Below are 16,054 nucleotides of genomic sequence, written 5' to 3'. Positions count from 1 at the left end.
ATTTGATACACCCGGGGCTTAGCCCAAAAGGGTAGTATGCATGTGGGATTGGGGGGTATTAGAAATGACTGAAAAATTAATAGGCTCTGTTTTGAGTTTTGTTCAAAAAAGAATGACTTCATATAAGGAGAAATATATATCACATATGCAGGACACCTTAAACTATTTTTTTAATTAAGCAGCAAGGCAGAACAAAGTTGGGGCTGTGTCAAGACACGAGGACTAAACCCCAATTCAACCAGACCCAGAACTGATCCAGAATTAAAACAGGACTACAACAGTTCAATATCAGGACTACTTAGGACTTAACCAAGACAGAACCAGAATCAGAACTAGATGATACTAGCACTAAAAATCATCATACACCTGCACTACACTTATTTTTTAATTCTACCAAAGTACACTATTTAGATTCAGAAAAGTTTATATAATTATTTAGCCTTGTTGTGTAAACAAGCCTGCATAACTTAATAAATGTACAGGGTGGGTAAATTTATATGGATACACCGTAATAACATGGGAATGGTTGGTGATATTAAAGTCCTGTTTGTGGCACATTAGTATATGTGAGGGGGAAAACTCCTCAAGATGGGTGGTGACCATGGTGGCCATTTAGAAGTTGGCCATCTTGGATACAACTTTTGTTTTTTCAATAGGAAGAGGGCCATGTGACACATCAAACTTATTGGTAATGTCACAAGAAAAACAATGGTGTGCTTGGTTCCAACGTAACTTTATTCTTTCATGAGTTATTTACAAGTTTCTCTTTGTTCACAGCCATTGACATGTCGACGAGGTTAACACGTGAGGAGCGGATCGAAATTGTGTTGATATCTGGTGAATGCAGTAACCGGGTCATTGGAGCAGTTTTCAATGCAAGACACCCTACGAGACCACCCATCTCCCATGCTACAGTTAGCAAACTGCTTGCTAAGTTTCGTGAAACTGGTTCAGTGTTGGATTTGCCAAAATGTGGACGCAAGAAAACTGTCACTAATGAAGAAACATCAGTGGCTGTCCTAGCTTCATTCAGCAAGAGCCCACAGCATAGCACTCGCCGCATGTCACTGGAGAGTGGCATTAGTCGAACATCCCTTCGGCGGATATTAGATACTCACAAATGGCACCCTTACAAACTCCAGCTACTGCAGCATCTCAACGAGGATGACCCAGATCGGCGCACAGAATCTGGAGAATGGGCAAAACAAAAATTGGAACAGGACCCTCAGTTCACGCAGAAGATTTTGTTCAGTGATGAGGCAAACTTTTATGTGAATGGTGAAGTTAACAAACAAAACCACCGCTATTGGTCTGACACTAACCCACATTGGATGGATCCCTCCAAGACTGTTGGAACAACAAAAGTGAGGGTTTGGTGTGGTATATGGGGTACAACGATAGTGGGTCCATTCTTCTTCAATGAAAACCTCAAGGCCACTGGATATTTGAAATTGCTACAGGATGATGTGTTTCCCTCTTTATGCATGAAGCTGTTCAGATAAAAACAGAAACACTTGTTTTAAATTGTAACATCAAATCAGACTAAATGTTTATTTTTTTAGATTGATAAATATAAAAAACACATTTGTTAACTTTAACAGTAAAGAGAGAAACTATCTGTATTTCTTAATTGTAAATGGCACCAAATTGTATTCAAAATTGAGCCACACTTATGGAGGTACACAATTTTTTTCCTGGTGTTTTGGTTGACATCTCTTGATTTTCCCATTTCAAAGAAACATGCTCTGTGTTTTGCCTTATATGGATCCACAGGTGTGCCACCAATTTGCTCACATGGACTCTACTAACCTATCAGAAGCTTCTTCAGCTCAGAATGGAATCGTCTGGAGTTTTATTATTAATTAACAATAAACTTCAGGGCCGTGCAGAGAGGTTTAAAGGGGCGGGTGCTCAAAGTTAAAAAGGGGCACATTGAGCCAGGCTGAATAACAACAACACACATTCATTAAGAATCTAATATGGGCAACAAGGCAAAGAAAACGTAGCCGATGTTTTACCTGATGGGTACAATGTTGCTGTTAAGGGGTTGCTGTGGATAGTGCTGGAGGGCAGGGCTGTGTTGATCTGAGACTGTAGACAGTAAAAAGTCCATAGGAGAGATGGTAGCTGATTAAACAAGTGTCATGAGATAATAACAAAATGCAAAGATTGGTGACAGCGCTTGGAACCATAAGGCAACAAAAAACTGTGAGAAATAATTTAGGCTCTGCCTGTGAATCACTCTCTGTTTCTTCCTTCCATCCCATCATTTCATATATCACTCTCCACTTGCTGTCTATCTGAGAACAAGGCACATCTTGCTATTGCAATAAACTATAATTTAATTATCCACACCTAACAACTCTTGCACTTAATCTATAATAAAATGATGACAGAAAAATGTTATAGCACTGCCTTTAGTAGCCTCACACAGCTCCTACTGTTTCCTCCTCATGTCCTTACCAGACATGTCTGGACAATGTTATATCACGAGTAATAATTAAAAAAAAATCCATCTAAATAAAACACACACATGCACGCACACACAGTGACGTTTTAGACCTTCTTCAGAATACTGTGTATACTATGGGCATCATGGTGCTGATCCAGAATCCTTACATTATTATTTATTACTAGAGCTACAATAATAAAGCAATGAGGAGGGGGAAATAATAAATATGAAATAATGTATTTATGATGATTCCATTTGTTTCCCTATCCACTCTGTGCAGGGGCAAAGCTTATTTTAAACTGTAGAGATACAATAATTTTACTGCTGTAAAATCCAAATTTTGTCTTATTTAAAATATAAATCTAATATAATCTGCTTCTTAATGTATGTTCTTTAAAATACAGCGTGTGTTTTTTAATATATTATAATTATAATAATGCATAATTATGTGGACATGCATATTAGATCGTTTTTTTAGTGAAATATAATCCCTCCAGAAAGGCAGGAAAAGCCCGGAAACTTTAAAACTAAATATATTCTAAATACTTTAAAACTAAATATGTTCCCTAAAACGGTGACAGAGCTACAGACCCATGACAGCCTTACACAGGTAGCCAGCAGCTATGACCAGCACTACATGTGCAGTTAATAAAAGGACAGGTAATGTTTGTCACGCTGTTGCACACGCAGCACGCTCGTTTGTTTCAGTTCGTCAGTTGCAACAAGACAACTTACCAACGTGTACATAATAAGCTAATACTCCTGTGTGCTATACACTACAGTGTACGCTGTACACCTACTTACTGGTTTTGTTGCATCGGTCTGTGTCTCTGAGTTAATTTGTGTTTCTCCTACAGCTCCGGACTGCAAAAAATGCGCGTGCTCTTTGTGAGCTCGTTCCCGGCTCGTAACCAGCGCGTTCTGCCGTCAAGGGCGATCATTGGTTAAATGTGATCATGTGACTGATGCAAGCCAGATCCTTTTATTTAGCAAAACTGTGATTAATAGTTAAATATTATTGTTGAGGGGCACAGACAGGACTCCAAACGCACACACACATTAAAAAAATAAATAAATAATTTTTTTTAAAAAGTTGCCTCAACAAAAGGGGCACTTTGGGCACCCATCAGGAAAGGGGCGGGTGCTCAAGCCCCTCTAGCCCCCCCCTCTGCACGTGCCTGATAAACTTAGTGTATATGTACTCCTAAATTTGATGAAAGTGATAAAAAATAGACAGCTCTGTCTCTCTTTATCCTGACATTTAACTAATTCAAAAATATATTTCAATATTTATTTATCCAAAACAAAACAAGTTTACTCTCAATAGATGTTGTACAGTAAAAAAAAAAGTTCTTGTGTTTTCCATAAAGTGTATGTAAGTATCTGGTTTAAACTGTGAATATACTGCTGTGTATTAAAATTCCTCTTGTTTTTCATAGAAATATACTAAACAACATACAAAACATAATATATAAAATAACATCTACCAGAGTTTTTTTCTTTGAAAGAAGCTCCTTATGTCCATTCTTGTATATCAGTACATTACTGAAACCGATTTATTTAGCCGTGGAGGGTAACAACTGAAAATATGAAATAAACACACATGTAAGCTAAGACTCTCTAAAGGAATTCAATTCAATTCAATTCAATTCAATTTTATTTATATAGCGCCAAATCACAACAAATGTCGCCTCAAGGCGCTTCATAGATACAGAGAAAAGCCCAACAATCATATGACCCCCTATGAGCAAGCACTTTGGCGACAGTGGGAAGGAAAAACTCCCTTTTAACAGGAAGAAACCTCCGGCAGAACCAGGCTCAGGGAGGGGCGGCCATCTGCTGCGACCGGTTGGGGTGAGAGAAGGAAGACAGGATAAAAGACATGCTGTGGAAGAGAGACAGAGATTAATAACAGATACGATTCAATATAGAGAGGTCTGTTAACACATAGTGAGTGAGAAAGGTGACTGGAAAGGAAAAACTCAATGCATCATGGGAATCCCCCGGCAGCCTACATCTATTGCAGCATAACTAAGGGAGGATTCAGGGTCACCTGGTCCAGCCCTAACTATATGCTTTAGCAAAAAGGAAAGTTTTAAGCCTAATCTTAAAAGTAGAGATAGTGTCTGTCTCCCGAATCCAAACTGGAAGCTGGTTCCACAGAAGAGGGGGCCTGAAAACTGAAGGCTCTCCCTCCCATTCTACTTTTAAATACTCTAGGAACAACAAGTAGGCCTGCAGAGCGGGAGCGAAGTGCTCTAATAGGGTGATATGGTACTACAAGGTCATTAAGATAAGATGGGGCCTGATTATTTAAGACCTTGTATGTGAGGAGCAGGATTTTGAATTCAATTCTGGATTTAACAGGAAGCCAACGAAGGGAAGCCAAAACAGGAGAAATATGCTCTCTCTTTCTAGTCCCTGTCAGTACTCTTGCTGCAGCATTTTGGATTAACTGAAGGCTTTTCAGTGAGTTTTTTGGACATCCTGATAATAATGAATTGCAGTAGTCCAGCCTGGAAGTAATAAATGCATGAACTAGTTTTTCAGCGTCACTCTGAGACAGGATATTTCTAAATTTCTTGGCACAGGTGTCAAACTCCAGGCCTCGAGGGCCGGTATCCTGCAGGTTTTAGATGTGTCCTTGATCCAACACAGCTTATTTAAATGGCTAAATGACCTCCTCAACATGTCTTGAAGTTTTCCAGAAGCCTGGCAATGAACTAATCATTTCATTCAGGTGTGTTGACCCACGGTGATATCTAAAACCTGTAGGACACCGGCCCTCGAGGCCTGGAGTTCGACACCCCTGCTCTAAAGAAACAGCATTGTTGTTGTTCGGCTTTTCATTTCGTCATTTGTTGATTCACTCGAAGAGCAAGTAACGTAATATGGGTCAAGTGATCAGTTTGATATCAATCTTTCGTGATACACCATCATATTTACATTATTTGTACAGTACGAATGATTTGCTTTGGTACCTGGTCGAACTTCAGTTCTCCTCTGTCTGCCTGCCTCCGTTTCTCCAACAGCACACTGGCCCCCTCGCTCAGTCGCTTAGTGTCTGAGCTTGGATCATACCAATATTAGGGGGGATTTACGCACAGTCGTAAATTCCCACAGTGTGCACTATGTGCTTCGAATATTGTATGTAGTTTTTGTTTTATACAGTTGTCAGCCAGGCATCTAACTATGAAAAAATTACACTCCAAAAGACCCCAGGCTTCTGAAAAAACAACCCGGGCTTAAGCCCAGTAAGCCACCCCCCTGCTCCGCCACTGGCTGAAGTCAAAGTAAACTTTATTGTCATCTCCGCTATATAGAGTACAGTATATAGAGAGACAAGACGATGAGGCTCCAGTTACAGCAGTGCAAGTAAACAAACAATTTATATGAGAAGAGTAAGAAAATATATATGCACTTTAGGACTAGGGGTAAAGGGATCAATAACAATTTAAAATTTACAGTTTGATGATTTAAAGTCTCACACACAACCCGTCGAAAGGGGAGTGGGCCAGCTCCTTCCAAATAGAGCACATTTCATTTATAATGTTGTAAATCCAAGCCCATTATGTATTCATGATTTGAATCCTGGGTTGTGCAAAATCCCAGAAATACACCCTAGACAAAGTGAATCTGTGAACTAAGGTGTAGGTCTATTAGGTTATGTTGTGGTGATCCTCAAGTTGGGGGATGGGTGTTCATACTGGAGTGCAAAATTAAAACCAATGGAAGATGGATGAGAAAAGTTCAAAGCCATCAGGTCCTCAGTTTAGAATAATAATAATAATAATAATAATAATAATAATGGATTGCATTTATAGACCCCTCAAAGCGCTTTACAATTCCACTATTCATTCACTCTCACATTCATACACAAGCAAAAAGAGAAAAGAAGAGGAGGAGAAAGGAGCAAAAGATACAGGTAAGCAGATGTGTCACTGGATAATGGCAGGTTATGTATCCTGAAACTATCAGAATCAGAATATTTTATTAATCCCTAAGAAAATTATGTGGGTTACAGTTGCTTCAAGAAGAAATGGTAAACATAGTAACAGTAACAGACTAAACTCCAAACAATACTTTATGTTACAGATTTTAATATTAATTAGTCATTGTCAATTGTTGATTTGTCCTGTTCTCATTGTATGACGAATTATGATGGCTGTTTGGTAGCCGTTTGCATACTATGCGTATGTAGCAGGTTGAAAAAGCTACATGTTTATTTTTGTAAGAAAACCAATTACCCCCTTATTTTTTCTTTATTATTGTGACTTATTTTGACATTGTTATGTGTTGCCAGACCATGGTTATAATTCATTATGCCAGTAGATGGCATAATGCCGCCATGTTGTGTTGCGTTCAGGGGACGCCATGTTCAAAAGTAATAGCGTATATGGCGCGAATGTGGGGAAAGGTTGTGTGAATGTGAGATGGGTTATTTTGGAATGTTGTTATGCTTTAGCCGTAAGTGTTTTGTTTAAGTTGTGAGTATGTAAAGTCATTTTGAATTAGTTTGTATTTATTTGCTTTTGAGAGAATGCTTTTTGTAACTTTGTTTTTGTTTATGAACTCTGTTATTTTATGGGAAGAATGCATTTGTATTGTGTATATGTTGCAGAAATAAATTAGCTCCGGCCTGAGCAAGACGCTAACTTTGGTGTCCTCTCTATTAATCCACAGTTGCTCATATTTGGCTACGCAGTGCTCTCTAGCCAGTGTGCTGCTTGCTGCCGGTCCAGATTCCCCTAGGTCTGGTGCCGGTAACAACTGGGGGCTCGTCCGGGATCGTCTAGTGGTGACGTGTGTGCCAAACAACCAGAACTGGTGTCCAAAGTCTCAGGGAAGGCTGCATTGATTGCGTCATGCAGGTCACAGTCAAAACGTCAAGATGGCCACTGTTACCCCACGGCGGTTGTTGATAGTGAAGATCCAGAAAAGACTTTGTGATTTGAGTGTGAGCCAGCTGCGCACTGTTGTTTCTTCAGTGGAGGATGGCAGCATGACTCGCAATCTTGATGGCTTAAGTGAACCAGAACTGTATGACCTGATCGTTGAGTACATCAGAGGTGAAAAGTTGAGAGCGTTGGAGGATGAAGGTATGCTCCTTGACGACATCGTGAGTGACCTGCTGTCAACGGACGTCGGAGGGGCTGCAGATCATCTGGCCGTGCCGCTTGAGATGGAAGATATTCCTAACCAGCAGCAGGAGTGCCCTACTTCACCCCACACTGACCCCACACATCCTGACAGACATCTGGCTATGCCAGCTGACCACATCCCCACTCCACCATCACACCCTAACACAGACTCTCACACACAGCCCATTCTACCGCAGGACAGAGACATCTCCACCTTTCCCTCATCCATGCTAAGAGACACTGATACACCCACCAAGAACTTCAACATCCCAGCTTCAGTGTCACCGGCGCCTAGTGTCGCTGGGGTTTCCCCTGGCAGGGTGAGTCGTCCGTCCAGAAGATATGACCAAGTTTTGAGTCTCAGTGATGCGGCAGCTTTGTTTCCACGCAGAGAATTCAAGTTGCATGGTGGACAAATTTCAGATCTTGGCTCGGATATGTCCTACAGTAGTCTGTGCAAACAAATTGATGAGGGGTTACAAGAAGGGTTTACTGAGTGTGAAATAATTAGAACTGTGCTAAAGATAATGAAGCCTGGTACTCTCAAGGAAATGTTAACCAACAAAGATGATTTGACAGTTGATGGTTTGAAGAAACTTCTCCGCTCTCATATTCGAGACAAGAATAGCGCTGAACTCTTTCAAGAGCTAAGTAATGCTAAGCAGCAAGACAAAGAGAGTGCACAGCAGTTTTTGTACAGAATTATAGGGTTAAAACAGCGTGTACTATTTGAGTCACGACAGCCTGGTGCATACTTTAACTATGACAAAAAGCTTGTGCAGAGCACATTTCTTCACACACTTTATCAAGGGTTCAATGAAAAAAAAACAACCATGTGAGACAAGACCTCAAACCTTTTCTTAATGACTTGCAGGTTAGTGACGACTTTTTGCTTGAACAGATTACAAAGTCCACCAGTGAGGAAGCTGAGAGACTGAGGCGACTGGGTACAGCATCTAAAATCAGACCTGTGACTGTAGGTGCCGCTCAGCTTGCTAACACTGACTTGACTGAGCAAGCGAAGGTTGACACTGAGCTACAGGCTAACCGTGCAGCTATTAGAGAACTGACTGCCCAAGTGTCTTCACTAACCAGACAGCTAACTAAAGTGGTGAGCCAGACTGATAGTGTGACATCTGGAGACTCCTGCTCGCCCCTGAACCACCCTCCAACACCTCCAGCTGAGAACCGGGGCAGATGTGGTGATTGTGTACAGCAAGGCAAAGTGAGCTGCCCCCACTGCTTTGCGTGTGGCCAGCCAGGACACCGGGCTATTGGCTGCCTGCGGCGTAAGGTGTCGGGAAACGGGGTGAGGTCACTGGAGAGGGGCTGCCAGTGACCGAACAAGCTGAGGAGTCTCCAGCACACACCAGTTTTGCTAAGATTTCAAGTGTGGTGAGATCAAATGCACCCAGTCCTGCACCACCAGTGAAACCCACTGCACAGCTTATTGGGAACAGATGTATGGTCTTATGTGCCATCAATGGAGTACCACTTAAGATGCTGCTTGATTCAGGGGCCCAAGTGACTATGGTATCAAGAGTGTGGATAGAGAAAAACATCCCCCACATTAAGATCAAGCCACTCGAGTCCCTCCTTTCAGACCAGCCTCTGGAAATAGCGGCAGCTAATGGTACAGACGTTCTATTTGATGGTTGGGCAGACACGGAACTTCAAATTCAGAGTGTGAACTATGGGCATGTCGCCATACAAGTGCCAGTGCTTATCAGTCAGCACAACCTTAACTGTCCTATTTTAGGCAGCAATGTAATAGCTGAAATCCTAAAAACCAATAAAGAACAGAGAGGTGGGGCTGACCTTTCTGCACTCCTCAAAGAAGCTTTAAGTGTCAGCAGCAGTGCAGTAGATGCTCTAGTTTCAGCACTTCAGATGCCCACCCCTGATGAAATAGATCCTGAGTGTAGTGTGAGAACAGGAAAAAAAGGTGTAATGATTCCTGTAGGACAGATTTGTGAAGTAAAGTGTAGAGTCAGAGAATGGCCAAGAGGTGGCTCACGACTCTTCCAACCAAATCTAGAGAACAGCTGCCCTGAGGGTTTGGAGTTGTTCCCAGCTTTGGTAGATGTCCCCAGTGGGTTGACAAAAATTGTTAAGATTCCCATTCAGAATCCTACCAAACATGACATTTTTCTCTCTAAAAGAACAGTCTTAGGTACATTGGAAGAGGTGACTGAAGTAAAACCTGTCTAGTATCTCTCTGCTGACGCAGGGTCATCAGCCCATACAAATGTAAAAGTGTGTTCAGTTCAGCTAGGTAACAAAAAGCACCAGACAGAAGTCAATGAAGGTCAGAGATGGCATCCACCTGTTGATTTGTCCTACCTGACAGAGGATGAACAAAAGGTAGTTAGAGATATGTTATATGAACAGTCAGATGTTTTTGCCCAAAGTGACTCTGACATTGGTTGCATCCCAAGCTTGCAGTTGAAAATTTATCTGAAAGACGATACACATGTCCAGACATCCTACAATTCGGTCCCCAAAGCTTTGTATAAAGAGGTAAAAGAATATGTTCAGAATTTGCTGGACAACGGCTGGATCAGAAAGTCCACATCACCTTACTCATCTCCGGTGGTGTGTGTCCGAAAGAAAGACAAAAGCTTACGCTTGTGTATTGACTTTCGGGGCCTTAACCATAAAACCATTGCTGACCGCCACCCACTACCATGCATCCAAGACCTGCTGAATAATTTGGGGGGCTATTCATGGTTTTCAATACTCGACCAGGGTAGTGTGTACCATCAGGGCTTTGTTGATGAAAGCTCAAGACACCTGACGGCATTCAGCACGCCTTGGGGGTTGTACGAGTGGATCCGCCTCCCATTTGGCCTTACCAACGCCCCAGCAGCATTCCAGAGATGCATGGAGGGGGTCCTTGATGGTCTGAGGGATGAGTGCTGCTCACCATATTTAGATGATGTGCTTTGCTTTTCCAAGACTTTTCATGACCATGTTGATGATCTGAGGCGTGTGCTTTGCCGCCTGCGAGAGCATGGTGTGAAGCTACGTCCCAAAAAATGTGAACTGTTTAAGCGTCAGGTCAGGTATGTTGGGCGCTTGGTGACCAGTGAAGGTGTCCAGATAGACCCAAAAGATCTCGAAGCAGTGGAACATTTGAGAGACAAAGAGCCAAAGAACGTGAGAGAGGTCAGAGCACTCCTAGGGTTTCTAGGCTATTACAGGACATTCATTCAGGACTTTTCTAAAATAGCGAGACCACTGTTTAAGCTTACTGAGAGTCCCAGTGATCCTAGCCTGCAATGTAGCTCAACTAGAGCCAAAATCAAGTTAAAGCGCGCAAATGGTGGTCAGCTTCCATCCAAAACACCAGTGCGATGGACAGCAGAACATCGTACTGTGGTGTCATGACTGGTGGATATGTTAACCAGTCCACCTGTCCTGGCTTACCCAGATTTCAGTTTGCCCTTTGTGCTACACACAGATGCATCAAATGAAGGCCTGGGGGCTGTGCTTTATCAGCAACAGGGGGAAAAGCTCTGTGTCATTGCTTATGGTTCCAGGACACTCACGCCTGCTGAGAAAAATTACCACCACTCAGTGACTAGGTCACTTGGTGTTCGCTCGCTCGCTCTGTGGTATAGTATCGCTTCCTGTTCCTGCTCAAACACAGTGGTGTTTCTGAGTAGCTTATTTGCTTAGCAGTTTAATTAACAACTTTTAAATACATTCTTTTTTCACAGTATAATCTTCACGTGCTTCATCCGAAGCACACTTTCTGTGTACTCACTACCTAATTTATAGTATTCACTCACTGTCTCTGTACTGTTTCGCTAGCTTAGCTCGTAGCCGACCCGTTAGCACCATGGCTACTTCACCTGTCCCTCCTGCACTTTCTTGCTCATTGTGTCAGATGTTTAGTTACTCCTCGGCCTCCTTTAGCAGTAATGATATCTGTAACAAATGTAGCATATTTGCAGCTCTGGAGGCCAGGATTACTGAATTGGAGACTCGGCTTTGCACCCTGCTCTCACCCTTAGCTAGCCAGGCCCCTGTAGCTGGTGCAGCCGAAGATAGCGTAGGTCCCGCTAGCTGTTCCCCGGCAGACCCCAAGCAGCTGGGGAAAGGCTGGGTAACGGTGAGGAGGAAGCGTAGTCCTAAACAGAAGCCCCAGGTACACCACCAACCCGTTCATGTGTCTAACCGTTTTTCCCCACTCAGTGACACACCCGCCGGGGGTCAAACTCTGGTAATTGGTGATTCTGTTCTCAGACATGTGAAGCTAGAGACACCGGCAACCATAGTCAATTGTCTTCCAGGGGCCAGAGCAGGCGACATTGAAGGAAATTTAAAACTGCTGGCTAAGGGTAAACGTAAATTCAATAAAATCATAATTCACGTCGGCAGTAATGACACCCGGTTACGCCAATCGGAGGTCACTAAAATCAATATTGAATCGGTGTGCAACTTTGCCAAAACAATGTCGGACTCTGTAGTTTTCTCTGGTCCCCTCCCCAATCAGACCAGGAGTGACATGTTTAGCCGCATGTTCTCCTTAAATTGCTGGCTGTCTGAGTGGTGTCCCAGAAATGATGTGGGCTTCATAGATAATTGGCAAACCTTCTGGAGGAAACCTGGTCTTGTTAGGAGAGATGGCATCCATCCCACTTTGGATGGAGCAGCTCTCATTTCTAGAAATATGGACAAATTTATTAAACCCCTCAAAACATGACTATCCAGAGTTGGGACCAGGAAGCAGAGTTGCAGTCTTACACGCCTCGCTGCAGCTCCTCTCCTCCTGCTACCCCCCCCAAAAACCCATCTCCATAGAGACTGTGTCTGCTTCCAAAAAGACAAAAAACAAACTAAAAACCAGCAACAAACAACTTAAACAATCACAAAGAAAGAACAATACAGTATCCACATCTGAACCAAAGAGTAAAACAGTGAAATGTGGATTATTAAATATTAGGTCTCTCTCCTCCAAGTCTCTGTTAGTACATGACTTAATAATTGATCAACAAATTGATTTACTCTGCCTTACAGAAACCTGGTTGCAGCAGGATGATTATGTTAGTTTAAATGAATCAACACCCCCGAGTCATTCTAACTACCAGAAATCTCGAAGCACAGGTCAAGGGGGCGGTGTGGCAGCAATTTTTCACACCAGTCTATTAATTAATGAAAGACCAAGACAGACTTTTAATTCATTTGAAAGCCTGATGCTTAACATTGTCCACCCAGCTGTGAAACTCAGAAACCAGTCTTACTTGTTATCATCTATCGTCCACCTGGGCCTTACACAGAGTTTCTGTCTGATTTCTCAGACTTTATATCTAATTTAGTTCTGAGCTCAGATAAAATAATTATTGTGGGTGATTTTAACATCCATGTAGATGCTAAAATGACAGCCTCAACATGGCATTTAATCTGTTGTTAGACTCAATTGGTTTCTCTCAAAATGTAAAAGAACCCACAACCCCACTTTAATCACACTCTAGATCTTGTTTTAACATATGGCATAGAAACTGAACATTTAACAGTGTTTCCTGAAAACCCTCTCCTGTCTGATCATTTCTTGATAACATTTACATTTACAATAATTGATTACGCAGCAGTGGAGAGTGGACTTTATCAAAGTAGATGTCTTTCTGAAAGCGCTGTAACTAAGTTTAAGAATATAATCCAGCCACTGTTATCATCGTCAATGCCCTGTACCAACACAGAGCAGAGCAGCTATCTGAACGCTACCCAACAGAGGTCGATTATCTTGTTAATAATTTCACCTCCTCACTACGTACGACTCTGGATACTGTAGCTCCAGTGAAAACTAAGGTCTCTAATCAGAAGTACCTGACCCCGTGGTATAATTCTCAAACACGTACCCTAAAGCAGATGACTCGTAATCTGGAGAGGAAATGGCGTGTCACAAATTTAGAGGATCATCATTTAGCCTGGAGAAATAGTTTGTTGCTTTATAAGAAAGCCCTCCGCAAAGCCAGAACAGCTTACTACTCATCACTGATTGAAGAAAATAAGAACAACCCCAGGTTTCTCTTCAGCACTGTAGCCAGGCTGACAAAAAGTCAGAGCTCTGTTGAGCCAACCATCCCTTTAACGTTAACTAGTGATGACTTCATGAACTTCTTCACAAATAAAATTTTTATCATTAGAGAAAAAATTACCAATAATCATCCCACAGATGTAATATTATCTACAGCTACTCTTAGTTCCATTGATGTTAAGTTAGACTCTTTTTTTTCCAATCGATCTTTCTGAGTTAACTTCAATAATTACTTCCTCCAAACCATCAACATGTCTTTTAGACCCCATTCCTACAAACTGCTCAAGAAGTCCTGCCATTGATTAATTCTTCGATCTTATATATGATCAACCTATCTCTAATAATCGGCTATGTACCACAGGCCTTCAAGGTGGCTGCAGTTAAACCTTTACTCAAAAAGCCATCTTTAGACCCAGCAGTCTTAGCTAATTATAGGCCAATCTCCAACCTTCCTTTCATATCAAAAATCCTTGAAAGAGTAGTTGTCAAACAGCTAACAGATCATCTGCAGAGGAATGGTTTATTTGAAGAGTTTCAGTCAGGTTTCAGAGTTCATCACAGCACAGAAACAGCTTTATTGAAGGTTACAAATGATCTTCTTATGGCCTCTGACAGTGGACTCATCTCTGTGCTTGTCCTTCTTGACCTTAGTGCAGCATTCGATACTGTTGACCATAATATTCTATTAGAGCGATTAGAACATGCTGTAGGTATTACAGGTATTGCACTGCAGTGGTTTGTATCATATCTATCTAATAGACTCCAATTTGTGCATGTAAATGGAGAGTCCTCTTCACACACTGAGGTTAATTATGGAGTTCCACAGGGTTCGGTGCTAGGACCAATTCTGTTTACATTATACATGCTTCCCCTAGGCAGCATCATTAGAAGACATAGCATACATTTTCACTGCTATGCAGATGACACCCAGCTCTATCTGTCCATGAAGCCAGATAACACACACCAATTAGTTAAACTGCAGGAATGTCTTAAAGACATAAAGACTTGGATGGCCACTAACTTTCTGCTTCTTAACTCAGATAAAACTGAGGTCATTGTACTCGGCGCTGAAAAGCTTAGAAATATGGTATCTAACCAGATTCTTACTCTGGATGGCATTACCTTGGCCTCCAGTAACACTGTGAGGAACCTTGGAGTCATTTTTGACCAGGATATGTCCTTCAACGCACATATTAAACAAATATGTAAGACTGCGTTCTTCCATTTGCGCAACATCTCTAAAATTAGAAATATCCTGTCTCAGAGTGACGCTGAAAAACTAGTTCATGCATTTATTACTTCCAGGCTAGACTACTGCAATTCATTATTAATCAGGATGTCCAAAAAACTCCCTGAAAAGCCTTCAGCTAATCCAAAATGCTGCAGCAAGAGTACTGACAGGGACTAGAAAGAGAGAGCATATTTCTCCTGTTTTGGCTTCCCTTCATTGGCTTCCTGTTAAATCCAGAATTGAATTCAAAATCCTGCTCCTCACATACAAGGTCTTAAATAATCAGGCCCCATCTTATCTTAATGACCTTGTAGTACCATATCACCCTATTAGAGCACTTCGCTCTCGCTCTGCAGGCCTACTTGTTGTTCCTAGAGTATTTAAAAGTAGAATGGGAGGGAGAGCCTTCAGTTTTCAGGCCCCTCTTCTGTGGAACCAGCTTCCAGTTTGGATTCAGGAGACAGACACTATCTCTACTTCAAGATTAGGCTTAAAACCTTCCTTTTGCTAAAGCATATAGTTAGGGCTGGACCAGATGATCCTGAATCCTCCCTTAGTTATGCTGCAATAGATGTAGGCTGCCGGGGGATTCCCATGATGCATTGAGTTTTTCCTTTCCAGTCACCTTTCTCACTCACTATGTATTAACAGACCTCTCTGTATTGAATCGTATCTGTTATTAATCTCTGTCTCTCTTCCACAGCATGTCTTTATCCTGTCTTCCTTCTCTCACCCCAACCGGTCGCAGCAGATGGCCGCCCCTCCCTGAGCCTGGTTCTGCCGGAGGTTTCTTCCTGTTAAAAGGGAGTTTTTCCTTCCCACTGTCGCCAAAGTGCTTGCTCATAGGGGGTCATATGATTGTTGGGCTTTTCTCTGTATCTATGAAGCGCCTTGAGGCGACATTTGTTGTGATTTGGCGCTATATAAATAAAATTGAATTGAATTGAATTGAACCTGTTTATCTGGAGTTTTGTCAGATTACATAAAGCAAAGAAAGCCTGCTATGTTGAATTTCCTTCTTTGTATAGCCCTAAGGTGCATCTGAATATGCAGATAATCATAGAACCTTCATGCAGTGGGCTTCTTTCTTTCTTCACTTTCATTCAGACTGAAAACAATCACTGAACATGATCAACGTTTTTTCAAAAGACTGCAAGAAGCCTTTTCACCTAGTATACTGTGCAAGT

General features: G+C 41.9%; 2 protein-coding genes across 2 annotated transcripts in view; both read left to right on the top strand.

Annotated features, from left to right (window-relative positions):
• The first annotated feature begins 7,317 nt into the window (after nucleotides 1–7,317).
• Nucleotides 7,318–10,304, top strand: LOC146525035 (uncharacterized). The gene has a single exon (XM_085159453.1). It carries the CDS (start codon nucleotides 7,344–7,346, stop codon nucleotides 8,430–8,432), a length of 1,089 nt encoding a protein of 362 aa, XP_085015579.1. The 5' UTR covers nucleotides 7,318–7,343; the 3' UTR covers nucleotides 8,433–10,304.
• A 5,521-nt stretch (nucleotides 10,305–15,825) lies between these two features.
• rasl12 (RAS-like, family 12) overlaps nucleotides 15,826–16,054 on the top strand; it is a 10,143-nt gene continuing 9,914 nt past the window's right edge. The window contains exon 1 of the mRNA XM_085159441.1: nucleotides 15,826–16,054. This exon is cut by the window's right edge and continues 474 nt beyond it. The gene's annotated coding sequence lies outside the window, so the exon portion shown is untranslated.

The sequence above is a fragment of the Neolamprologus multifasciatus genome, chromosome 1 (genome assembly GCF_963576455.1).
Source record: "Neolamprologus multifasciatus chromosome 1, fNeoMul1.2, whole genome shotgun sequence".
Lineage (NCBI taxonomy): Eukaryota > Metazoa > Chordata > Actinopteri > Cichliformes > Cichlidae > Neolamprologus > Neolamprologus multifasciatus.
This window is presented reverse-complemented; position numbering and strand designations above follow the sequence as displayed.

What these genes read in the sequence shown, in the direction of transcription:
- LOC146525035 (XM_085159453.1), top strand. Translation starts at nt 7,344, where the DNA reads ATGGCCACTGTTACCCCACGGCGGTTGTTGATAGTGAAGATCCAGAAA.